Source organism: Monodon monoceros, unplaced genomic scaffold (assembly GCF_005190385.1).
Source record: "Monodon monoceros isolate NGI ecotype Baffin Bay Population unplaced genomic scaffold, NGI_Narwhal_1 Super_Scaffold_19, whole genome shotgun sequence".
NCBI lineage: Eukaryota > Metazoa > Chordata > Mammalia > Artiodactyla > Monodontidae > Monodon > Monodon monoceros.
In genome coordinates this window covers 87,176,752-87,201,751 of record NW_021703775.1, presented here as the reverse complement: position 1 = coordinate 87,201,751, position 25,000 = coordinate 87,176,752, and the positions used below count along the sequence as shown (strand labels likewise).

At 56.3% G+C, this 25,000-nt stretch overlaps 1 protein-coding gene across 3 annotated transcripts in view; it reads left to right on the top strand.

Moving 5' to 3' along the window:
- Window positions 1-18,181, top strand: part of TPO (thyroid peroxidase) — a 32,078-nt gene extending 13,897 nt beyond the window's left edge. Inside the window, exons 5-14 of one of the 3 annotated variants that reach the window (XM_029232299.1) lie at window positions 1,451-1,580; window positions 3,078-3,284; window positions 4,401-4,916; window positions 8,811-9,063; window positions 9,608-9,778; window positions 11,007-11,244; window positions 11,759-11,967; window positions 12,557-12,727; window positions 17,220-17,351; window positions 18,078-18,181. In XM_029232299.1, the coding sequence (XP_029088132.1) occupies window positions 1,451-1,580; window positions 3,078-3,284; window positions 4,401-4,916; window positions 8,811-9,063; window positions 9,608-9,778; window positions 11,007-11,244; window positions 11,759-11,967; window positions 12,557-12,727; window positions 17,220-17,351; window positions 18,078-18,181 (2,131 nt within the window). The remainder of the gene's footprint in view (window positions 1-1,450; window positions 1,581-3,077; window positions 3,285-4,400; window positions 4,917-8,810; window positions 9,064-9,607; window positions 9,779-11,006; window positions 11,245-11,758; window positions 11,968-12,556; window positions 12,728-17,219; window positions 17,352-18,077) is intronic. The other 2 variants (XM_029232301.1, XM_029232300.1) reach the window with 2 other exon arrangements.
- The last annotated feature ends 6,819 nt before the right edge of the window (window positions 18,182-25,000 follow it).

The window sequence follows — 25,000 nt, the reverse complement described above, 5'->3', positions numbered from 1 at the left end:
GATAAAGGCCGAGGGACCTCGGATACCACAAAAATTTTGTACCCAAATAATCCATTTTTGAAAACCAACAAATTTTTCTCTAACAGAAAATTCCCCTTCTTTTCTTTTGTCTTTGAACTAACATTTCCATTCTAATTTGTCTGATGGTTTTCTTCTAAATGTAGGATATTTTATGATTAAAGTATTTTATTTTCTCCTTTTACGTAGTCCTTTACTTTTACGTATTCTCGCTAGGCTTTTTATTCTTGTATTTTCTAAATGTTACATAGTCACGTATTTATTTTATACATTTACGTATGTGATCACATACGTATATATTTACTATTCATATGTGATTTGCACAAGGACTAGTTACCAATCATTTGTCTCTCATTTCCTCATTGCTGGAAACATTTCTGGGGCACACTGATTCTTATTGATACTGGTCCCTTTGACGTAAAGGCACCCGCATGACTCAAAAATCATGCTCAAAAATAGTCTGTAGGGCTTCCCTGGTGGCGCAGTGGTTGAGAATCCGCCTGCCGATGCAGGGGACGCGGGCTCGTGCCCCGGTCCGGGAAGATCCCACATGCCGCGGAGCGGCTGGGCCCGTGAGCCGTGGCCGCTGAGCCTGCGCGTCCGGAGCCTGTGCTCCGCAACGGGAGAGGCCACTGTAAGTAGCCTGTAAAATCAAAATGTCATTAGACACAACTTTGCCTCATCGTGCACTTTATATTTTCATCAAAATATATTTTGACCAATAGAGTGAAACTGCAGATCAGTCTGTTTATGGAAAACATTCCCATTTCCCTTAATCGGCCGAGTCCATGCTCACTGTCAAATCCGTGAACCAAGTGAGACTTGCTGATACTTTCTCTCAGAAGAAGCTTGACTTATTTTAGATTCAAACAAATGTATTAATACGACCATCTCACTTCTGAATTTAGGACATTTCAGCAAGTTCCAAAGATTCAACTTTCTAGCAGAAACTTTGTCCTAAAGGTAAATACAGGCGATAGGAAAGGGCATCCTGCCCAGCTGGTTGTAGGAGCTTTGACGGGAGCACGTTCAGCACGGCAGGGTTTCAGGTGTGACTCTGTCTGGAGCCCCAGGGAGGTGCCCATGGCGAGCTCCCGAGTGAGACGCAGCCTTCAGAGGAAAAGCAGGGAAACTGGGCAGCGAAGGTGGGAGACACAGGGACAGGCAGGATGCCCCAGGTTCAGGTGCTGAGGAGGGAGGGCACGTGCATGTGGGCTTTGGGAGTCAGCTCCCTCGAGACCACCTGCACCCTTACAGCCCGGGAATGTCTCAGCACCACGGGGGCATGTGGTCCCCACTGGACAGAGGGCTTCACCCTCTACAATCACCCCGGGGGCGCCAGCTCCACTGTGTCCCTGGGGACAGTTCACTGCATCGGCCCTGCTGCTTTGTCCCTCCTCGACTCAAACACGGAGCCCCGCTGTCTCCACAGGGACCACCCTAGGTGGGGAGCCGCCAACACAGCCCTGGCCAGGTGGCTGCCCCCCGCCTACGAAGACGGCATCAGCGAACCCAGAGGCTGGAACCCACACTTCCTGTACAACGGGTTCCCCCTGCCCCCGGTGAGTGCCGCTGAAACGGGGCTGGAACTGGTTTCCCAGGACGGAGCAAACCTCCCCTCACCTTGGAGGGAGCCAGGCTTTGATGAGATCTCGCTCAGTCGGGCCGGCCGCTGCGCGGGCGCCTATATGATGGGCCTCCCGGCCCCTGTGGGGTGGAGAAGGTCTCCTCCCCTTATAGCTCGGGAACTTGGCTCTGACAGACCAGAGCCACTCAGCCAGTGAGTGGAACAACACAGAGTTAAGCTTCATCCAGCTTTCGACTCTTTACAAATAGGTACAAGACTAGACACGTTCAAAGACACTTACAATTGATTAATTCACTCATTTAAGTGGCAAAGATGATAATTGCTACCTACTCCCAGAGGCAAATCATTTGCCAAACAAACTCATACCTAATCTACTGATCACTCGGGTCCAAAAATGGATCATTTGTCCCCAATTCGACTGCTCGCTTCAGTGAATAAACCAGTGGGTAGCCACCCACATTCCTCGGCTTATACCCCCTCCCGGAGCCAGCAAGGCTGCGTCTCTCTGTGCCTCTTCTCTGAAGTTACATCTCTCCTGAGTCAAGGAAGGTCTCAGAGTCTAAGGACCCATGTGGTTAGATCTGACCCCCTGGGAATCCAGGCTGACCCCCATCTCGAGGTCCTTAAAGTGACTACGTCTGCCAAGTCCCCTTTGCCATGCGATGTATTCACAGGCTCCAGGGATGGGGGAATGGACATCTGCAGGGGCCATTACCCTGCCTACCAGTCCCCCTCTGACCCCAGAAGTCATATCCATTCCACACGCAAACTGCATGTACCCCCATCCCAAGGCCCCCCAAAGTCTCAGCCCGCCACAGCATCAACTCAAAATCCCAAACCTGATCTAAATCGCACCATTTTCAGACCCCCAAATCTCATCCTTTGAATAATCTGAATCAGGGATGGGGAAGCTCTGGGTGTGACCCCTCCGGGGGCAAAACTCCCCTCTTTTGGGGCCTATGAAACCAGAAAGCAAGCCTGCCCCCAAAATGCAATGGTGGGACGGGCACGGGATAACAGCTGAGCTGTAGACGTCCTGGTTCAGAAACAAAAAAGTGGAAAGGAGAAAGTCACCGATCCCAAACAATTCTGACTCAGGCCAGGCAAACGCCACTGGGCCTCAAGGCCTGGGAACAACCCTCGGGCTCAGGGCTCTGCCCCTCTAGGCCCAGCATTAAATGGCACTAATCGCTAGATGACTCAATTTAACCCCCACGACAGTCCCCAGACGTCAGCATTTTTATGTTTATTTACAAGTGAGGAAACTACGACTCGGCCGTAAATCACCACCCGTGCACGTCGGGGAGGAGAGCCGGGGGGCCCCCAGGGACCCCAGCCTGCCCCAGGAGCGCCAGCGTCCTGTGAATGAGCGCGGAGCCCTGAGCCCCCGGGCTAACCGCACCCCAGGGGTCTGCTTCCCCCGGCCCCGCAGGACGGCCTCCCACACGTGACCTCTGGTCTGTCCGCCCAGGTCCGGGAGGTGAGCAGGCAGGTCATCCACGTTTCCAACGAGGCTGTGACGGAGGACGGCCAGTACTCTGACCTCCTGATGGCGTGGGGACAGTACACTGACCACGACCTGGCCTTCACGCCACAGAGCGCCAGCCACGCTGCCTTCGGGGGCGGGGCCGACTGCCAGCGGACCTGTGAGAACCGAAGCCCGTGTTTTCCCATACAGGTAGAATTTTTAAACTTCCTCATTTTTACTATGAAACTAAGAGGTGCGGTCTTCAAAACTCAGACACAAGTCCCTTTTGGTCCCGTCCCCAGGGGGTAACAGCCATTATGAATTTCCTGTGTTTCCTGCCAGAAGTTATCTGCACATATATGTGTATAAGATTACGTGTGTGTGTGCTTATACCTTACAGTTTTTGTGTCCTACTATACGCACGTCCTGAACCCGGTATGGGCCACTTGGCAATAGTTCTTACACTTCTCTCCGTCTCGCTAAACGGACAGAGGCTGGGTTTCATGACCCTCCCTATCCCACCGCGTTTGCATTTTGACCTCTTTAACCCGATTTCCTTACTGATGAGCACTGGAGTCGCCTCCAGTTTTGCTGCTGTTCCGCTGCCACAAACAGCGAAGCAGAGAACGCGCTCTGACCTGAATCTCGGCCGCACGTGCGTGCCTAACAGACAAGCCACTGGGGATACAACCGCTAGATTCAGAGCAGGCGCCGTGAACTTCTGACAGAGATTTTGCAGAACTGTTGTCTGTTAATATTGCTCTGGTTTTCCCTCCGACCTGCAATGTAAGAGACATACAGGCAGGGTTTTTAATTACTTCTCCTAAGAAAATATCTCCGAGGCTGGCAAGGGGCATTTTCCACCTAGGAGCAGAGACTGCTTGGGGCTGGGGTCCTCCCTCACGTTTATTCCAGAAACCTTGGCCGAGCAGCCAGGATTCCGCATGTGGCGCCCTGAGCTAGGAAGGCCGGACGGGCAGGAGGAGGGGCTTCCTGGTGGGCCAAGGAGAGCCAGCAGGCGGGGTACCCCTGGCGTCCGCAGAGGTGGCCCCCCAGGCGAGGCAGAACACACCAAAAGGAAGACCTGGGGGGCCGGGGGAAGTGGGCGCCACCACACGGCTGCATGAGTCAGAGCAAAGGGAATTCCGACCAGTCTAATCGCCCAGACCCTGGGAGGAGAAGGGCTGCCCGCGGAAGAGCGGACGGGACCCCTGGGGCGCTGGCAGAGGAAGGCCGGTGATGGAGGGAGGTGGGCGGCCCGGGGCGCCTAGCGTCTATGAGGAGGGGGCCCAGGACCCCAGCTGACCCGCCGTGCCCTTCCCGCAGCTCCAGGCCAACGCCTCGCCGGCCGTGGGCACCGCCTGTCTGCCCTTTTACCGCTCGTCACCCACCTGCGGCTCCGGGACCCAAGGCGCCTTCTTCGGCAACGTGTCCTGGATGAACCCGCGCCAGCAGATGAATGGGCTGACCTCGTTCCTGGACGCGTCCACCGTGTACGGCAGCTCCCCGGCCTCCGAGCAGCGGCTGCGGAACTGGACCAGCGCCGAGGGGCTGCTGCTCGTCAACGCGCGCTACCGGGACGCCGGCCGCGCCTTCCTGCCCTTCGCGCCGCCGCCCGCGCCCCCGGCCTGCGCGTCCCGGCCCGGCGCCCCCGGGGCCCGCGCGCCCTGCTTCCTGGCCGGGGACGGCCGCGCCAGTGAGGTCCCTGCCCTGGCGGCCCTGCACACGCTGTGGCTGCGCGAGCACAACCGCCTGGCCGCCGCGCTCAAGGCCCTCAATGCGCACTGGAGCGCGGACACCGCCTACCAGGAGGCGCGCAAGGTGGTGGGCGCCCTGCACCAGGTGCGCGCAGGGGCCTCGCGGGCGCCCCGCGAGGGTGGGTGCGGGGGTCTGGTGGGCCCCCCGCCTGGGCGCTCAGAACCTTGTGGGTGGACGCCCTGCGTCGAGATTAACCCCGCTCCTGTCTGAAGCCCTGCGTCCCTGGCGGTCCCGTGGGAGCTGCCCGTCTGCTCAGGGGCTGGCGGTGATTATCCCACCAGGAGGCTGACCGCAGTAGTAACAGGCACGGCTCCTCCGGCCTTCCCCGGATATCCAGACCGCTCTAAGCGCTCTGAGGGTTCTAACTCATGTAGTCCTCATGGCGACCCTTTCAGATGGGTGTCCACCAGTGATTTTGGTATTTTGATATTATGGAGAGAATGAAAAGAAACACAATCTGTATGAGATCTGCAAATTAGCAAGTTAAAGTAAGGATTTATTATGATATTTTTCATCTTGACTCAGAGGATACTGGGTGGAGTGTCAAGTTGGCCAATTATAACGGAGCGAAGTTGGAAAAATTCCTTACGTCCATCAAATAACCTTACTAAGTCCGCTGGTCTCACAGGGCTGTTATGAAGGTGGAGTGCCTTGTTTTAAACCAGTGGTTGCTAGTCATGTGTCTCTGATCTGGGCGCTACAGCAGGCCCTTGATAGCATCCCTGTATCCCCTCAGTGACCCTGTAAGTCCTGTTTTACAAAGGAGGAAGTTGGGTCTTGTCCGAGTTCTCACAGGGACCACATGATGGGATGGGCCATCCCCAGGCACTGCCTGTCCCTTGCCCACCTTTGGTCCACCGTGGCCCAGCCACGCAGGAGTTAGAGCAGAGGCTACAGAGCCCTGCTGTGCCCGGCGCCACCCCATAGATGCTGGTGGGTTAGGGGACTCGGACGTGGTCCAGGAGAGGCTGGGCAGCAGTTGGGGGCTTGTGATTCCTCCGCCGAGGAAGGACGTCAGCGTTTTAATACCAGGGTGCTTTGGGTGAGCCCCGGCCCGGATGAGTGGGCTTGTGGAGTGTGTGTGCGCGTGTGCTTGCATGGCGCGGTGCGTAGACTGTAAGCCGGGCATCTGGTACACAGCCTGCCGCCTGGATGAACACTGCAGCGTAGTGTAAACGAGCTGACGGCTGTGGACACACAGGATGGATAAGTTAAGATAGAAGGACACAGGAATCTGCGAAGGGGGATTTGAGTGCCGCAGGGCCAGGAGTCTTGCGATGGTTTTCAGTAACAATCAAGGACCTCATCCGTCAGCTCTCACCCGACCGCCTTGAACAGAGTGGCCTGGCCAGTCAGGAAGCGTTAGGATGAGGTCCCCGCTTCCGAGCCGTCCTTCCTCCTCAGCAGTCGCACTGGTGAAATAAGTCCCGGGATCATGCCTCTTTCCGGCTTGCTGTCACCACCCAGCTATGCTTTGTTTTGGTTCCCTCTGTGCCGCTCCCCCGAATGTAAGCTCCAGGGAGACAGAGATTCCCTATTGTTTAATGGCTTCCGGGCACCTGGACCCAGCCTGGCTCTAAGAGGTGCTTCCCAATGTGAATTCATGAGCGAAGACCAGATCCCAGGAACAGTCCCGGGAGCCCCGCCCTGCTGCCTCCCCGAGAGCCAGGACGTTCCTTAAACTTTCTCTAAACGCACAAAAGCTCAGTCGGCACAGGGGCCTGAGCTGAGTGGCTGGATCTCAGATCCACGTGGACCCTCCCGGAGAAGAGGCTCCACGACCACCGTGTGCCCCTGCAGTGGGGAAGGCGGGGTGGTTATCTGGGTGCACGCGGCCCTAGACTCATACATTAGAGGTGCTTGCATTCGAGAATTCTGAGAACACCTGCTGGCCTGGAAATAACGTCATGTGGCTCCTGTGCTTCTCAAATAGTGAGATAATAAGTACGGCCGTGGCCCTGAGAAGCGGCAGGGAGGGACAGGGAGGAGTGCTTCGCTGGACCGTGACTGTCCCAGCGCACGCGGCGGGTGAGGAACCGCCGCGAGGGTTTCGGCATCGTCCTGGCAATTCCAAAGGAGGGTTAGGGCCCCGCCAATCAGAGTGAAACAGTGCTGCAGCCCTCACCCCGGGGAGAGATCCAGGCTTTTCGGCAAAATCGCCTCCAGTTACATTTCAGATCAGAGCGCGAGAGACTGGTGATGGGGGCTGTGCTCCAAGGTCGAGCAGGGACGATGTGTGGGGTGGACTGCAGGGCGCCCTCCGCTCTCTGAAGCAGCTGCTCCGGGGGCAAGGGGAGCCTTGCCAGCCTGCGACGGCAGGCTCTGCGTCCTCCGGGATCACAAGTGGAGCCTGAGTTAGGGAGCGGGGGAGGGGCCACCACTAAACAGTTTCCACTTGAGCGTGAAGCTGTCTCGCGTCCCCGGCGGAGAAGAGAGAAGATCTCCCGTCTGCTGGGGGCAGAAGGAATCAGAGCCGAGCGCTGGTGGGAGTGGAAGTCGCTGCGGTGTCCCCTCGCGGGGTGGGGAGAAGGCACGGCTGCAGCCCCGGCTGGTGGTGGGAAAAGCTGCAGCGTCTGAGGTGGTGGCCGCTTCTGTGTGATCGCGTCCTAACTTCCCGAATGCCAGTCGGGCACGTGGGTGTTTTGCTCGGATCCTTGAACCAGCTCAGGGATGGCACCTCAGTCTAGAGACCCCAGCCAGGCCCCTGCTCCAGTCAGCCCAGGTCTCGGAGGGGACGGCACGCAGCGGTGCGAGGGGCTCTGTGGGCCCTTCACCCGGAGGCCGCGGCCTCCGCTGGCCTGGGAAGTACCGGCTTGTGCACTTAGAAGACACACTCCGTCGTTTGGAAGGGATGGCCCACAAGGACGCAGATGCTCTGTTGTCACCTTCATATTGTTTCTGAGAATGGTACACGTTCCCTTCCTACACTCATAAGCTGAAATGTAAGACCTTTCGCTCTAGGATAGAATCTTTCCTACTGGTTTATATTCCTCATTTAGTTGTGGCTTATGGACCCAAATATTCTCTTAAATACCAGACAATTCAGAAGGGAAAAAAGGAATAACACAGGGATCTCGGCCCCTGCTTACATTTTAATTCGTGGAAGCCATTCTGACCGTATATGATCTTTAGGTTGTGTATCATTTCCTTTAAACCTGGGGACAGGTAGTTATCCATGCATGGATGTATACACTATATACAATATATTCATCTTCTCCGTATAATGTCTATATATGATACCATATGTCTGATACGTATAAAGCCATACAGTATATAATATATACATGTACTCTATAGAGTGTCTATATAAAATACCATGTATCTAATACATATAAACCCATGTATATTTTTTATTCTCACAAAAACTCAAAGGAAGAGGTTTTTCCAGCAGAGGAAACAGGTTCAGAGAGGTCAACCTCCCAGAGTCACGTAGCTGAGAAGGGGGGGATATGGGGTTGCAACTCACCTTGGTCTAAATCTTCAGCCTCTGATGCCCAAACCCAGCGAAGGGACTAGATTTCTGATTTTTGCTTTAGGTCCTGGTGTTAACAGAGGGCTCGTGGGTGAAGTGGGAGTGAAGGGGGGCTGATTGTTGGACAGAAACCTTTTCATGTTTCTGAAAGAGTGCAGGGGGGCAGCAGCCTCCTTGGTTCGTCTTCATGCACTGAGGGTCCCCCTCATTTTACATGGCCTGGCCTGGCCTGGAGGGTGTCTGGGGGCATCTCTGACATGCCCTGTACAACCCCGTAAAAGCCGAGAGCTCAGGACTTTTTTTGGAATAGGGGGTGTTCCTGTACCTGCTCCCCTGCTTCCCTGTGCCCCCAGGTGACAAGACCCCCGGTGACAGCTCTGGAGATGCAGCAGCCCCCAGGCTTGTGCAGGAAGAAGCCCCCCAACCCAGCATCGCTCTGACTGTGAGCCTGCATCCAGCCAGGGGCTCCACTGCCCCGGCTCCCACCCACTCTCCTTTCTCCGCAGATCATCACCCTGAGGGATTACATCCCCAAAATCCTGGGCCCCGAGGCCTTCGGGCAGCACGTGGGCCCCTACAGGGGATACGACCCCGCCGTGGACCCTACGGTGTCCAATGTGTTCTCCACGGCCGCCTTCCGCTTTGGACACGCCACAGTCCACCCGCTGGTGCGGCGGCTGGACGCCCGCTTCCAGGAGCGCCTGGGGCTCCTGCCGCTGCGGGATGCCTTTTTCCGGCCCTGGCGGCTCCTTGAGGAAGGTGCGCATCCCTGGGCCACGCTTGGGAGGGGGAGCCAGGTGTGCGGTCACCTGCCCGCTGGCCGGAGGTGCTCGGGTCAGCAGCGGGCATGGAGAATATAAATGCATCCACAGAGGTTTGAAAAGTGATCCTGTCCATCAGACGCTTTGCCTGGGGTTTCTGAGTCTCCAGAATCCCCAGGGGCGGCCCCGGGCTCCCTCAGCCAGGCTGGGGCTTGTTCACTAGTCTAGGCTTTAGGCTCAGCAAACACCTCCTTCAACTGTGACGTTTCTGCTGCTGAAAAACAAGCACAAAACCTCCGCCCCTGAGGCTCCTGGTTTCCTTCAGACACACGTCACGGTCCGGCCCGTTGGGGCCCTGACGGGGCGAATCCACCACGAGGCAGCACCCTAAGGGCCCAGGAAACTTGGGAACCCCTGGAGGTGAATTCCTGAGATTATGGGAGGCTTTTGTGCAGAACCAGCGTAGTTTACGATCTGAGCCCGTGTTCTGTTTCCCCAAGACTCACCTGAGAAAGCGCATCCCTCCTCTGTGCTGTTTCCAGGTGGTGTGGACCCCATCATGAGGGGCCTGCTGGCGACACCAGCCAAGCTGCAGGTGCAAGACCAGCTGATGAACGAGGAGCTGACAGAGAGGCTCTTTGTGCTGTCGGACTCGGGGACCCTGGACCTGGCATCCATCAACCTGCAGAGGGGCCGGGACCACGGCCTGCCAGGTGGGCCCTCCCGGTTCCTTTCCTGCGGGAGCTGCCAGATGAGCTGCTGTTCTAATGTATCTAGGACCTACTGCCAACGTCTGAGAAACGGCTTTGAAAGCCTCTGTGCCCCTCGCATTCTAACTGGAAATAGGGGATCCTTTCCTCTACTTCTGTTTAGTCTGAGCGCAAGCCCTCCCCCGCCAGTTTTCTGTGTCCCGCTGCCTCAGTGCCCTGTGGGGAGCTGGCCCGGTAATGCGTTTCCTTGTGTCCACGCGTTTATGCGGCACTTCTGTCGGGGGTCTGCTGTGTCTGAGGCCCCGGGCATAAAACGAGACCCGGTCTTGCTGAAAGGACCGCGGACGGCAGAGCACATAACCAGAGAGGAAATGATGGGGAGCCTCGGCGAGCTTCTGGTCAGACCCAGATGGCGAGTAAGGCGAGGGTTCACGCGCCATGAGGAGGGTTGGAGGTCTGGTGGAGGCGGGCCCCGAGAGCAGTAGGACGCGGAGGGAGAGGATGGGGGACCAGCGGCCCAGTAAGCCGGAGACCAGGAGGGAGCTGCAGCCCAGAGTCACACAGACGTGGTCCTTTCCGTGGCTCTCCCTGTGTGTGCGTGCGTGTGTGTGGTCTGTATGTGCGTGTCTGTATGTCTGCGTGTCTGTGTGTCTGTGCGTGTCTGTGTGTGTGCATGCGTGTCTGTATGTCTGTGTGTCTGCGTGTGTCTGTCTGTACATGTGTGCGTGTGTGTCTATATGTCTGTGCGTCTGTATGTTTGTGTGTCTGTGCGTGTGTGTGCCTGTGTGCCTGTGTGTGCGCGTGTGTGTGGATGTGCGTGTGTGTGTGTGCGTGTGTGTGCCTGTGCGTATGTGTGCCTGTGTGGAAGGAGGGGTGCTGGCGCCTGTGCTCTGGCCGCTCCTGTGGGAACGTGGATACGGCAGGTGAGCGCTGGCCTCACTGCTCAGCAGAGACGAGAAGTGGGTAAAAGTGTGACACACTCGGCTGTGTAGGGTTCAGCCTGGTCCCCAAGCATGATGCCTGGCTGGTTTGTGAGCAAACTCTCAATAAGGCCCTGCCGCCCGTGCTGGAATATTCCGACAGGGAGGTCTGCAGGCCGTGGGGCGGCAAGGTGGATTTGAGGCGGGGACCCTGTGGCCAGAGCCCCAGGTCTCGATGGCCCACAGCTGGCGGGGCGGGTGGGGAACGTCCGGATCCCGAGTAGGGCGGCCTCGGCCCTCTCCCCGCACAGGTTACAATGAGTGGCGGGAATTCTGCGGCTTGTCCAGGCTGGAGACCCGGGCCGACCTGAGAGCCACCACCAGCCACGGGAGCGTGGCCGACAAGATCCTGGACCTGTACGGGCACCCGGCTAACGTGGACGTGTGGCTCGGGGGCTTAGCCGAGAGGGTCCTCCCCGGGGCGCGGACCGGCCCGCTGTTTGCCTGCATCATCGGAAAGCAAATGAGGAACCTGAGGGACGGGGACCGGTAGGTGCCCGGGACAGGCGGGGACGCAGGGGCTGTTCGGTGCTGACGGCGTTCCCGTGCCGGAAGCGGGGCTTTATGTGGTGAGAGGAGCGCTCTGTGGCCTTCGGGTCAGCAGCTGTGGGCTTTGTCAGCGATGCAGCCTCTTGGGAGGAAAGTGAGACAGTTTCCCAGAAGCTGAATTCCCCTGGCGACGGGGCCAGAGGAGAGCCTGCAGGGAGGGGGCCTCAGGGCACGTCCTGCAGGGCAGGCGCAGAGCCCTCCTGAAGGCTGGGTTCTGTCCTCGTCACTCTTGTCGTAGAAGCAGCTCTGCACCCAGGGAAAATCAGTGCAGCCGAGCGGGTTAACTGGGTCCCTAAATGGAAAGAACGGTCCTCCCGGTGCCGTCCGGGCCTCTCTCCTCCCCTGGGTGCGCCCGGCCTCCGGTGCGGCGTGGCGTGGGCACAGAGGGTGGGCAGGAGTGGGCAGCGTGGCAGGGACTGGACTCTCACGTGTCCTCACGTCTGTCCTCCTGGAGGTTCTGGTGGGAGAACCAGGCGGTGTTCACGGAAGCCCAGAGGCAGGAGCTGGGCCGGCACTCTCTGTCCCGCGTCATCTGCGACAACACCGGCCTCTCCCGCGTGCCACGCGATGCCTTCCGGGTCGGGACGTGGCCCCAGGAGTTCGAGTCGTGCGACAGCATCCCGGGGATGAACCTGGGCGCGTGGAGGGAGGCCCCTCCTCCAGGTAGCCGCGAACCGGGAGCATCTCCCCTACAGGGTCAAGGACAGGGTCTCCTGGGGGTCACAGCTCCTGAGAGAAGCTGCTTCAAATCCTCTCGGGGGGAGGAAAGAGCCTCCCGCCCTGCGCGGGGTCCCGGGTGAGACCTCCTCGGCGGGGAAGGCGCAGGTCTGAGGCAAAGCCCCCCTCGGCCCCTCCTGGGGACCACACTGGCCTGCACCTGCCAGCAGAGCAACTGTGTCTCGGGTCCCAGCCTCGGGAGGGTCGGCCGACGGTGAGCTCCCCTGGGGTCAGAAGAGGAGAGGGGCTGAGATCCAGCCTGCCTTGTGCAGCGAGGACCATGGTCGCCCTCAATTAAAGCGGTTTCGTCGTGGTGGGTGGGGAAGCCTGGTCACGGCCGATACATGGGGAAGGGTTAGAGGCGTGACTTTGCCGCAGGGGGTCAGTGCTGAGAGGGGCCCGTGCTGTGTCCCACCTGGAGGGAAGGAGATTGCTGACGTGAGCCCCTTGGGAGGCCAATCGGGGGATGCAGCCCCAGAGGAGGGCGAAGAAAGGGGTCCGGTGTTGACTGTATGTACCTGTCAACCTGGCCCAGAGGATGCCTGTGGCTTCCCGGACAAAGTGGAAGACGGGGACTTCCTGCTGTGTGAGGAGTCTGGAAGGCGTGTGCTGGTGTTTTCCTGTCGCCATGGATTCCAGCTCCACGGGCCGGAGCAAGTTGCCTGCACCCGCCGAGGATGGGATTCCCAGCCCCCGGTCTGTAAAGGTCAGTCGTTAACAGGTGTCTTTTCGTGACTTGACCCTGGAGTCTGCATTTTTCAAATACAAATTAAGAATAAATGTCCTTGAAAAATAAATAACCTTAAAAATTGTGAATCACTATACTGTACACCTGTAACTTATATAATACCGTATAGCAACTATCCTTCAATTTAAAGAAACACTGAAAGGAACCCCCAAATGAAAACATACATAAATGTCATTCAACCAAAGGTGTCTCCGAGTATAATTATCTTCCAGGGACTCTCTGAGTGGAAATAAAGTATCCCCTCCCCAGTGGCCCATGTTCCTAAGTCGATGTCTTTCTAGAAAATGAAGCACCAAGACGGTCACCTCACGACACGCCCGTGGGGTGACCAGGGAAGGACAGGAGGAGGAAGAGGCTAGAGCTTCAGGGAGGCCTGTAGGAAGGAGCTCACAGAGCCAATGCTCCAATGAAACACGAGTGTTTCCACAGGAGGCATCAGTAGAGCAGGCCCCCCACCTGTGGTGGCCCGTTTCCGGGGAGACTTCAGCAGGCCCTGCCTGCTCTGGGCCCCAGTCTGCCTACACCTGGGAGGACCCGGAACCGGGACCAGGCAAGCAGAAGCAGAAAGCCTCCCTCGTCCCCTGGGAGAAGCTCCCTCACGTTTCCCTCTAAGCTGCACGAGGAAGACCCTAGAGGAGCAGGAGACGGACTCATGCAAGAATTGGGCTGGTTTACAAGAAATGAAAACAAGGCCCAACTTGTTCAGTTCTACAGTTTTGATTTGGGACGATGAAACAATTCCAGAGATGGAGGGCGGTCATAGTTGACGACCACGTGATCGTACTTAATGCGACCAAAAGGCACACTGACAAATAATTAAGATGGTAAATTTCATGTTATATATGTTTTACCACAGTAACAAAGTTTTCACTTCAATTCTGGGGACTCCAAAATGGGTCCTGGAAAGTTACAGAGGCCACACCCGCCTCTAGACTCCGAAGAGTACAGGAAAAGCCCAGGAGAGGCCGGGCCCCCAGGACCCTCAGGACTCAGCCCGGGGCACCAGGCTCAGGAAGGTCCCGGCCGCTCCCTCCAGGTGAGAGGGAAGGACAAGGAGGCAAAGAAGGAGGGGCTCCAGGGCGACGTCCAGGCCACCACCTGGAGGAGGGCGGATGGCACAGGGAGCTCATCGGGAGAGTGAGGGTTTGAGGGAATCTACGGCCAAAACCAGCACGCTGGGCCAGAGAGCCCTGGTTAAATGGTAAGGCAGCCTTCACACACCCAGGTCTGCACCAGGAGGACGTGGGCTGCAGCCGAGCGGGCACCCCACACATCTCCTTGGGGTTTGGGCGTGAATGACGGTGGACTTGAAGCAGAGGGGGCCGGGCAAGGCCGCGCAGAGAGTCACATTCCAGGAGCCTCCCGTGACAGGAGCCCGACTGTCCTGGACTGCGGTGGCGTCCGGACGTGCCTCTTCTGTCCATCAACCTCCTCCCAATATTTATGTTCCGTAGACGGTCCCGCAGGAGCAAAAGTAGGACAAATCTGGAAGTTTTTAGTGCTGTTTCCACTTAGCGCTGGTGCAGAATTGAAACATCCCTGTTACCCAGGGCTGTGGTCCTGGTGTCGGCAGGGCAAGGACACGAGCCCGGATCGGGGGAGGGGGTGAGAGCCCTGCGTGCTCCAGGCATAAACGTCACGTGTGTGCCTTCCGTCTTTACTGAATAAACCCCTGGACCTTTTATGCTGCATCATGCTGGCTACTTGTTTTAGCTATTTATGACCCCGAAGCTCTACTCATAGGGGTCCACAAAGTACAAATAAAAAAGGAGAAAAGCTTAGAACCAGAGAGTAAAGGAAGGTCAGCGCCTCGGGCTCACCCGCTGCCCCCGATCCGGGCTGACGCCCAGCTCAGACTGTCTCCCCCAGGGAGGCCTTCTGTGCCCTAGCGATGCTCCGAACGATGCCAGCATCGCTCTTCTACTCCCAACGTCCTCCCACCTCCCAGTCAGCTCCCCCACCTCCTGTCTTTTTCTAACTTAATTTTTCATACTAACAGCTAACCGCGCCCTGAAAGCATGTGCAAGGCACGTGTCAGTACATCACTAAGTAAAAACGCGAGTTACAGAGCTGTGTGGATAGTGAGAACCCACTTTCTAACAAGCAGTGGGTCCTATTTATTTCGACATTGATAAGCGTCCCATGGAGACAGGAGCTCCTTAAGCTCGGTCACGTGGGCACAGCGAGATAGGACCAGGGAGGAGGGTACTGACTCTGTTTATAGAACCCTGTGTCTTTGTCTGGACACATCGATAATTAAGGCAGAATATCTTTAACGTAAGTATATGACAGGAAGCAGGATGAGGGCCACCCCCGGTACAAATGCACTCACTCCTTTACACAGATATTTTTCGCCTGATCTGTGCCTCTACTAGAAGTTTCTAAGCCAAGAATTGCGAGAAAAAAATGACTCTGGAATGTAGCAGGGAGGGAATTTTACTTCCACTGTGAATTGATGTGACAGAAGGGCTGCAGCCCGTCCTCAGCGGAATCGCTTACCTGCACGTCCATGGCTGCAGAAAGGGCAGCAACAGCTTTTAACTGAACATCTAATCCACAAAATCTAAGGAGACTCGTTCTCTCTTCTCTGCTCAAATCCTGCTTAGCCCCCAAAATCATCAGATTAAAAAGAATAATTAGCAAATGAGTGTAATGAGTCTCTTTCGAGGGCTTTACAGTCGCGAATCCAGGACGGATAAAGAGCAACATGTCCGTGGCTTTTCGCTCCAGTTATTGCCGAGAGGTTCTGTAATAAATGAGCACAAATAAATGTTTCTGCACCTACAGGGAGAGTGAGGTGTGCCGTCGGCACAGATGTGCTTAGGGAAATGGAACATCGTGTAGATGTTTGTAGCTGGGCCTGGGGGTGTGGTCTTCAGCTCTCCTCGGGAGGTAACCTATCCCGGTAGGAGCAGCCACGGCCATGGTGGGGATCTGGGGACACACAGGCTTGAGACGGCCCTCACCACCCGTGTGGGGCTGCCACACATTCTGGGTGGACTCCCCGGACCAGGAGACCAGACCCTACAGTCCCCGCTCTGGCTTCTGATGGGAAGAACCTGACCATGGAGTGAAAGGGGTTGAATTCTGTTCCCCCAAAAGGTATGTTGAAGTCCTAAACCTCAGGACCTCAGATGTGGCCTTATTAGGAGTAGGTTCTTTGCAGGTGCAATCAAATTCAAATGAGGCCATCAGGGTGGGCCCTGGTGCAGTAGGACCGGTGTCCCTCTAGGAGGAGGACAGGCACAGAGGGAAGACGGCCACGTGAGGACGGAGGATGGGAGAGATGCAGCCAGGCCGAGGAAGCCGAGACGCCAGCAGCCCCGGGAGTCGGGCGAGACCGGGAACGATGCTTCCCTCCAAGTGAGCTCAGGGCCGCGTCTGGACTTCAGGCCTCCAGAACTGGGAGAGAAGGAACCTGCTTTGTTTTAAGCACCCTATCTGCAGTCCAGTGTCCAGGATGGAGTGAGGGGCTCAGCCAGCAGCGGAGGCTGAGCCCACGTTCACTTCATTCCCTCAGAACAAGGACCACCTACGAGGACACACGCGTGTGACGTTTGCTAATGTGATGTGGCTGGACAGCATGTATTCAGGACACATTTCTTCTTTTGACATTCTGCTGCTTCCTTCCTGAAATTGGCCAGAAAAGATAGCATGTTATTTGGAAACAGGAACCTGGGGTCCGGTCGTGGTTATGGGTTCCGACAGAAGGAGACCGCAGGGGCCGCACACGCTCCTTGTCTGGGAGGACTCATCACACCCACCTGCTCTGCGGGCCTGGGTGTCAGGTCCCGGCTCCTGGCGGCACGGCCGGTGTTCTCCCAGCGGTGGGTGGAGGCCCAGGCCCAGAGCCGGCTGTGTGGCTGGAAGCTGTCTGCTTGGGGTGGGCGGACTCGCTCCCACCGGCCCTCACCCGCCTCCTTCCCACCCACTCTTGAGTCCCGCCCGGGGTGGAGTCCTCCTCAGTGTGGAAAGCACCAGCGGCCTCCAGGGGGGCCACGTGCCCGCGTCTGAGCGAGGCTGCTGGCCTGTGTGGCCTGAACCTCCGGGGACCTGCCTCACGCTCGGGCCCTCGCAGCACCTGGCAGAATTTGAACGAACAGAACTGAGTCTGGATCGGCACCGGCACCAGAGGGATTGCGGGCCTGAGGCGGCCACTGGGGACGGGCCAGGAGAAGCAGTCAGGCCAGCGGGGCAGAGGGTGGCCATGGGCCGGGCTGTCTCCTGAGTGGCCGAAGGGCCGCTGTGAGCAGAAGTGGGGAGGGAGGGAAATGCCCGTGGGACATCAGGGGACGTTCTCTTTTCAAAGGTGCGGGGATCCAGGGGAGACGCAGCCCCAACATGGGGTGACGTCCCTCTGCCTCCTGGACACGGGACAGAGCTGGGGAGGGGCCGGCCTCGTGGGGAAGGGAAGCAGGAGGCTGTCCCTGACCTCTCGTCGTGTGTGCAGACATCAACGAGTGTGAAGACGTGACGGAACCCCCGTGCCACGCGTCCGCCCGGTGCAAGAACACCAAGGGCGGTTTCCAGTGCGAGTGTACCGACCCCTACGTGCTCGGCGAGGATGGCAGGACCTGCGTGGGTGAGACCACGGCCCTCGGGCATCCATGCTGGAAGGGGGTGTCGACATACAGGCAGGGATGACCGAAGGGTCACCCTCCGGCCATGTGTGTCCGCGCTGCCATGGCCTCTGATGCTGGGTGAGAGCAGGGAGCCAGCCGGTTTGTACCTGAGGCTAGATTGTGTCTGAGACACAGGACCGCTGTGAAACCCTGGGCGGGGCGGGCTCGCTCCAGACCCTCAGCTAGTTTCACCCCCCCGTGAATTATCTCCAGGAGGAAAGCACGAAGCTTGATCCCCATGTGCAGAGCAGAGAGGGTAAGTGGCTTGCTCAGGGTCACACAGCCACTCAGCTGCAAATCTAGGAATCATAACTTGGCTTCCAGCTCCTGTAAGAAAAATTATAAGAAAAGAATACTAAGAAATCTATTTCATAAGCGGTCATAAGAAAAATTATGCACCGGGACCTGTTACAATGGCAAGACATTTTATTAAAGCTCCTGCAGTAGGAAAAGGAGAGCTCAGTACAGAGCAGAGCTCAACTCCAAGTACAGCAAAGACAGCAGGGGATGGACAGCCCACGGGGCAGAGCAAGGAGGTCCGTGGAAGGAAAATTACCCAGAGGAACTTGGTTTCCAGGGTCAGGGATGCTCGGTGGTGGCTGGGGGTTGGGCTGGGGTTTGGGAGGGCGCACTGGCCCCTGCCCTCAGCTGGGCAGGCTCACCGGCTGGCTCTGTCCTTGCTCCAGACTCCGGGAGGCTCCCGCGGGCGTCCATGGTCTCCATCGTGCTGGGCGCCGTGCTCGTCTGTGGCCTGGCAGGCCTCACCTGGATGGTGGTTTGCAGGTGGTAAGTCCCCGCTTTTCAGCAACTTCCGCTCCTATGGGCCCGGCTGGAGATTCTGCTTCTTTATTTTTCTGAAACCAGTAGAGAGCACCGGCGTCCAAACCCACCTGTCTCCAGAGCTACTTTGTTCAGTGTTAGCCTTTCTGGCTCTTTCATTCTGCTCCAGATAATGAAAGTGGGGTGACCGTTCGTACACATTAGAGGGTGTTGAACACCTGTGGGTGGAGATTCGGGGATATTGGATTCTTGGTCACATTAAATGATTGTATTGAAAGTCTCTTTCATTAGGAGTAAAGGTTCTTACAAAGGTTTCTCAGAGAAAAAAGGTCATTCCTGGATAAAAACCTTACTCTTCATTTCTCTCCCCTCCCTCAAGAGCAAACTCTGGGGAAATTGGGAAATTGAAAGGTGAACTTTTATGTTAAAAACGGCACAGCCGTTGAGGCCTTTGGCGGCCGGATCTGCATGTTTCTGGGGGTGAGAGCCGAGCCAGGGCTTCCTTTGGGGGACTTCACTCCGTCCCCACCCTTCGCTGCTGCTTCTCATCTGCCAGGTCTTAGGAATCAGACCCGGTGCTGCTCGGTTTTCAAATGTGTGCAGTTAATAGAGGCCACGTGGAAGCCACTATGGGCCAGCAGCAGACCCAGGCCCCGTCCTCTCTGGCCTCTGAGCTGGGCTGACCTTCTGGACACCCTCGGGCCGCTTCCCCTCTGCCCAGCTGCAGAATCCCTGGTTCTGTGACTCAGGCGCAGCGCCAGCCCCGCATCCATCCTCGCGTCACCCTGACCCTCTGCTCTCGGGTAGCCTTTGGCTCACGTCCCATCTTCCTGGTGAGCTCAACGCTTCACACCCCCTGTCGTTTCTAGAGACTCCTTGGCACGTTCAGAACTGCCAGCTGCTGGACCCCAAAGGGAACGTCCCCCCGTGGAGTTGCTCATCTTACAGGAATGGGTTTCTAATACTCAGAACCCTGGACCTCAGCGATCAGGTCTCAGGACTGACATCACGCCTTGTGGTCAATAATTGAGTCTCATCAATAATTGAGGGTCACGACCTTTTCGTTTATTCCGAGAACCTGGAAGGGGGACCTCTGTGTCTGTGACCCCCCGGTCCTACTCTGCCCCCTGCCAAGATGCAGTAGTAAATCCAGGTCCGTTTCTTTCATACTCCAGGACGCTCTCTGCCACCCAGACTTCAGATGACACAAGGCTGTGATCTCCAGGTGAATGACATTTAGGTGACACACTTGCTCATGGACTCACAGCTTCTAACTGCGCTAATATCTGCCATAGTTCAGCTGCCACGGAGAAATTCTTTCTCCAAATCACAAGCTTGTAGAACAGCCACAAGTCACGTGTCAGATACACTGAGTAATTTTGGTCACTGTCTCAGTCTTCCTTTCCATGGCGAGTACTCATTATGGGCTGATGGTGTCCCCAAAACTCATGTGTTCAAGTCCTAACCTCTAGTATCTTGGAATGTGACCTTATCTGGAAACAGGGTCATTGCAGATGAAATTGGTTAAGATGAGATCGTGCTAGAGCAGGTGGGTCCTAACCCTACAGGACTGGTGTCCTTATAAAAGGGGAGTTGGGACACAGATGCAGGGGGAAAGGCCAGTGAGCATGGAGACAGAGACCTGTGTGATGCACCTAGAGCCAAGGCTGACCCAGGCTCGTCAGCAGAGCAGCAGGAGGGAGCAGGGGACCTCACAGCCTCAGAGGAACCAGCCCTGCCCACACCTGGGTCTCACGTCTAGACCCCCAACTGTGAGAGAGCAGGTGCTTACTGCTCACACCCTCCAGCCCCAGCACCCCCCAGACACCGAGACACCTGCCTGAGGTGGCCTGGGGCTGAGGACTGCGCTCCATCGGGCCTCCTCTGGTCCTCAAGGTCGACTTTGGCTCGGGGCGCTTCATCCTCAGGACTGTTATTTTGACTAATCACTGATTTTCTTACACCTGCCTTGTCCCCAAGGCCCCGCCGCTCCCCTGCACCGGGAGAAGATGACTTACAGTGACTGCAAATGGCGTCTGGAGTTTTAGATGAGGGTGGTGTCAGAAAATATCGCCCACGTTTTCAGAATCACTTGGCCTTAAAAGCTTAGATATTATCGATAATTAAAACCCTTAGGTGGGGCTTCCCTGGTGGCGCAGCGGTTGAGAGTCCGCCTGCCGATGCAGGGGACACGGGTTCGTGCCCCGGTCTGGGAAGATCCCACGTGCCGCGGAGCGGCTGGGCCCGTGAGCCATGGCCGCTGAGCCTGCGCGTCCGGAGCCTGTGCTCTGCAACGGGAGAGGCCACGACAGTGAGAGGCCCGCGTACCGAAAAAAAAAAAAAAAACCCTTAGGTAACCATGAAATCAATTAAGCAATAAAAATGAGATGGGCCGTAGGCGAACACCCCCAAACTAGCTGGGTTCTATAATCATATCTACTAAATGCTCCCATTGTGAAAAGCTGATATTACCGTAAGTTAGCACTCGGATGCAATTTTGTATTTGCAGACATCTCTATTAAACATCAATCACCTTTTTATTATGAAAAAGTTATGCCTCTAGCCCACACACCCAAGAAAAATAGCTGTTTTCTTTAAGACTGACAGCCACAGATTAAATGAACAGCTATCTGAGGAAGTTTGGGAGGGAAACATCTACCACCCTTGATTGTAGACCCTGGAGCCTGAAAAATACGCCCTGACACCACTTTGGTTTGCAGAGTACCACTTACCTGAATGACTTGCGAACCCTGCGGGGGGAGGGGAGGCCGATGGCAGGGAGGGGGAGGGGTGGGCCTTCTTTGTGGGGCCACACGGGGCCTCTCTGCACTAGCCCCTGAGTCACCGCAGCTCCCTGCAAACACTGCATCCTCAGAGCCTGATGGAAGGAGCCACCTGGGTGGAAGGAGCCACCTGGGTGTCTGCACGCTGCTGCCCCGAGGATTCCAAACCTGATCATTCCAGCCACAAGGGTGCCAGTGGGAGACTGACGGGAGAGACAGAGACAGAGAGAGACACAGAGACAAAGAGAGAGACAGAGACAAATAGAGAGACAGAAACACAGAGACAGAGAGACAGACATACAGAGAGAGACAAAGACACAGGGAGAGACTGACAGAGAGAGACACAGAGACAGAGAGAGACATAGAGAGATAGAGAGACATACACAGAGAGACAGAGACAGAGAGAGGCCGAATGGTGGACACCTGTCAGGTGCTCCATGGGCCTTGACCTTCATTCCGTGTTGATTCTCTCACCCCCCCCCCACATTTATACCTCCCCTACTATTTTGGGTCTAAGGCTATATATTTTGGAGCAACAACTATTAACATAAATATTTCAATCAGAAATGTACCAACATTGAAGGGTTTTCACTGGAAGGCTCTGATCCAGAGTTAACCCCATTAAACCAGCTCCTCAATCAGCTTTCTTTACGCAATTAAAATACACCCCAGTTTGACATTGTTTGTCTCACTGAAATTATATTCACCAAGATAAATCCTTTTCTGTGCAACTTTTACACTAAAAACTTGATTCATGGCCCACATCCATTTCGCTCATTGGTCTCCAGCCCAGGAGAGCTTCCTCTGCACAGTTACTTCTTCGGGTCTGAACTTCTCGGGTCAACCCCTTCGGTCTAAATTTCATCCAGACTGTGTTTACCTATCGGTTATTAGTCAGTGGAAACTGAGGTGTACATGTCAGCTCCCGCGACGGGCTCTTGCTTTATCGCTCGTCCCGTCAGTTTCAGCGTCTGAGGTGTGGGTCTTCAGTTCCTCTTTGTTTAGGGACCGCTATGCTGTGCCTTCGGTAGATGGCAGCTGCTTTTTGCACTATTTCTACCGGAAGTATGATTGCAACTTGGGGAAAGAGGGTGAGTTGGCATTATTTCCCACTTATCCCTGAGAGGTGATGGTCCCCCAGGCGGTGTGGCTTCTCCTCTGCCCGAGGCCAACCTTGCGTCCACACCGCGGGTCTGTGCGTGTCCTCCCGCACCTCCCCCTCTCTTGATGACGGGATGACCTGCTTGGGACAGATCCACGGGGAGGTTGGCCTTACCTGCTGTACCGCCCGGAGCCCAGAGCTGGCGAAACAATACATATATTTTTCACTGCCGTAAGAGTGCTGCAGGTCAGACGGCTGAACCTGGAATGCAGAGTCCTGCTGCTTTGGTTGCTGTTAATTTCTTTGCTATTTGTCAGCTTCTCTTTAAGGAAAACATAGTTATGCCTCTTGCATTGAGGGGCTGAGGGGAGGCAGTTTCAGCACAACTATCCCGTCCCGCCGTCCAGAGCGGGTCCAGGCGCGTGACTCGGGGTCCCGTGCCCTGTGGGGTGCCGTCTCAGTCCCCTGTGCTCCTTCCCTGCTGTGCCCTCACAGGACTCCGGTTCCCGAGGCCGGGCTCCCGACATGAGACCTGGTTTCTTCAACTCTCAGTCTCTTTACCCCTACCGTCCCCTCCCTCAGAGCCCCTGCAGAGGTGAAGGTCGATGGCCTGCACCACGTTAGTTGTCCTTATATCCTGGGACACGTTTTTAAAAGTCCCCCATATCTCAGTATTTGATTGTGTCTTAGAAACAGTCAGATCGAAGCCACTTTCACGCTATGACCTTCGCTGTCATCTCCCGTCGTTTGCTCCTGGGGAGGTGAAGAATTCTATGAGGCAGAGTCTCAGCAAATACGCCAGCAGGGGGTAAGCATCTACCTCCAGCTGTGCTCCATGGAATTTCCAGTTTTGTTTTCTAAACCGAGGTGTTTTCTTGAATCTACAGGCATTTCTTTGTCTTTGCGGGGAGCGAGCTGGTGACCCTCTGAGGTCACATGGCTTGGGGCTCCCTCTGTTTCTTGTAAGTAATGACAACAGTGTGTGTCCACAGGACACATGCCGACCCTGAATCCTCGCTGCCGATCCTGGAGGGAGAGGGAGAAGGGACTTCCCAGCTGGGACACGGGAAACCCCAGGACGTGAGCTCTCCACAGCACCACAGTCCTGCTGGGGACTCAGAGCAGGTGGGTCCACACCTGGCCTTCCTGAGGTTTGCAGTGTCAGACGTTCCCCTTAAGACCCCGGAAGTCCCTGGGAATGCCGGGGCTGCTGGCGCTCAGCGGGAGTGCCTCCTGCATTTCTATTTGGCGCTGTGTCCCCATCCCTTTTGCACCTTCCCGCCGCGTGTTTCCCTCTTCTACAAACTGTATTTACAGGAGAATGCTAATTTGTCAAAATGTTAACCTACTTTTTAAAAAGTAAAGACAAATTGGAATCAGTGAGCCAGGGTGAAAGGAATGAAAATGCCTTTCATTTGTACGAAGGGCTTCAACCCCAAGACTAACTGTGGGGCATCCGTGGCAGCACGTCTGAAGTACGGGCTGGGGTGATGGGAGAGGAGCCAGGGCTGAAAGAAAATACTGACTTTTGAAATGTGCTTTTTTTAGAAAATGGAGTAATTATAATCAGTGTGAAAGACTCAGTTTAAACTCGCTTTTCACTATCTTTATGCACATGACCCCAAGCGGTGTTATATTAAGAAGTTACTGCTGCTCCCTGGGGCCTGCCTGAAATTCAGGGCTGGGTGGGATTTAGAGCTAAAATGATCCTCTCCTTGGAGGCAGAGTGGAATCAGCCTTGGCACCTGCCTCCCAAGCGTGGAACCAAAACTACGGCACCCGGAGTGAGGCGGCGCCACCGACATGCCCAGACCAGGCCTCTGCAGCCACGCCAGGGACCGTGTACCCGCCGCACACCCCATCAGCCCCCCGGGACCAGGACCAGGACCAGGGCGAGGCTTCCTGTCGGTCTGAAGCTTGTGGCGGCTTCTCTCCTGCAGGACCCGGCCTGTGGATCCCGAATCCTTCTCTGCAAGCAGGAGCCTGCACGTGTGATGCGTGCACAGCTCTTGGAGCCCGAGCCAGACACCACTCTCGTCTGTTTCGATTTCCAAGGACGGGGACCGGTGGAAGCGGCAGGACGCCCGCGCGCTGCCCGGCGTCTGATCAGGACACGCAGACCCAGCGTGGACGAAAAAACCCCACCACCTTGCGGTTGTCTGGCTCTGTTTGCAAAAGCTGCCTGATTGTTTCCTCCTGGGGGGCTTGCCATGAGAACGTATTTACATGTTATACATATTTATAAACCTGTCCCTCCAACCAAAGGAATGGAAGATTATTTTCACCACCCTCACATCCCAGGCTCACTTTTTCTCCAGTTTTAATGTTGCCTCTTATCCTGTGATTCCTTTTCCCCCCGAGTTTCCTGCCCACTCAGCCAGCTTCTCAGCTGACTCACAGGATGGACAGTGCGAGCCCAGCTCATCTGTCTCTGCAGATGCCTGAGCCTGCGTCCCGCCCCTCCTCCTGGGAGCGGAACTCGAGATTTCCTGGAAGGACTGTGATTCTGAGGACAGAACAGGATATAAGTGGCTTGTCTCCTCATCTGAGAATCTGCCGCCGGACTTAGAACCGAGGCCTCCATTCCCAGCCGCTGCCCCCTCCCATTTCCAGGCCCCGTTTCTGCCCCTCCATCTCTCTCCCTCGCTTGGGTACCTTAGCCTGATTATCCTCTGAGGGACCCCCTCCGGGCTCGCGGGCAGTCCTGGGGGAGCTATTAGTCACATCAACCATAAAGCAGTCGTCACCGGGGCCCCTGTTTCACACGTGAAGTCGCGAGCCCGGGGAGGCCAAGCAGCCATAGCGACAGCTCTGAGGTGGGGCGGGGCTTGGCCGCAGTAGCCCCCGCCTGTGCTGGCCCTTCCCTCACCCAGGACACAGGGAACCCTCCTCCTTCCTCCTGAGGCGTCCGTGCCCTGCACCTGCTGTGTTCCAAGACCACGTG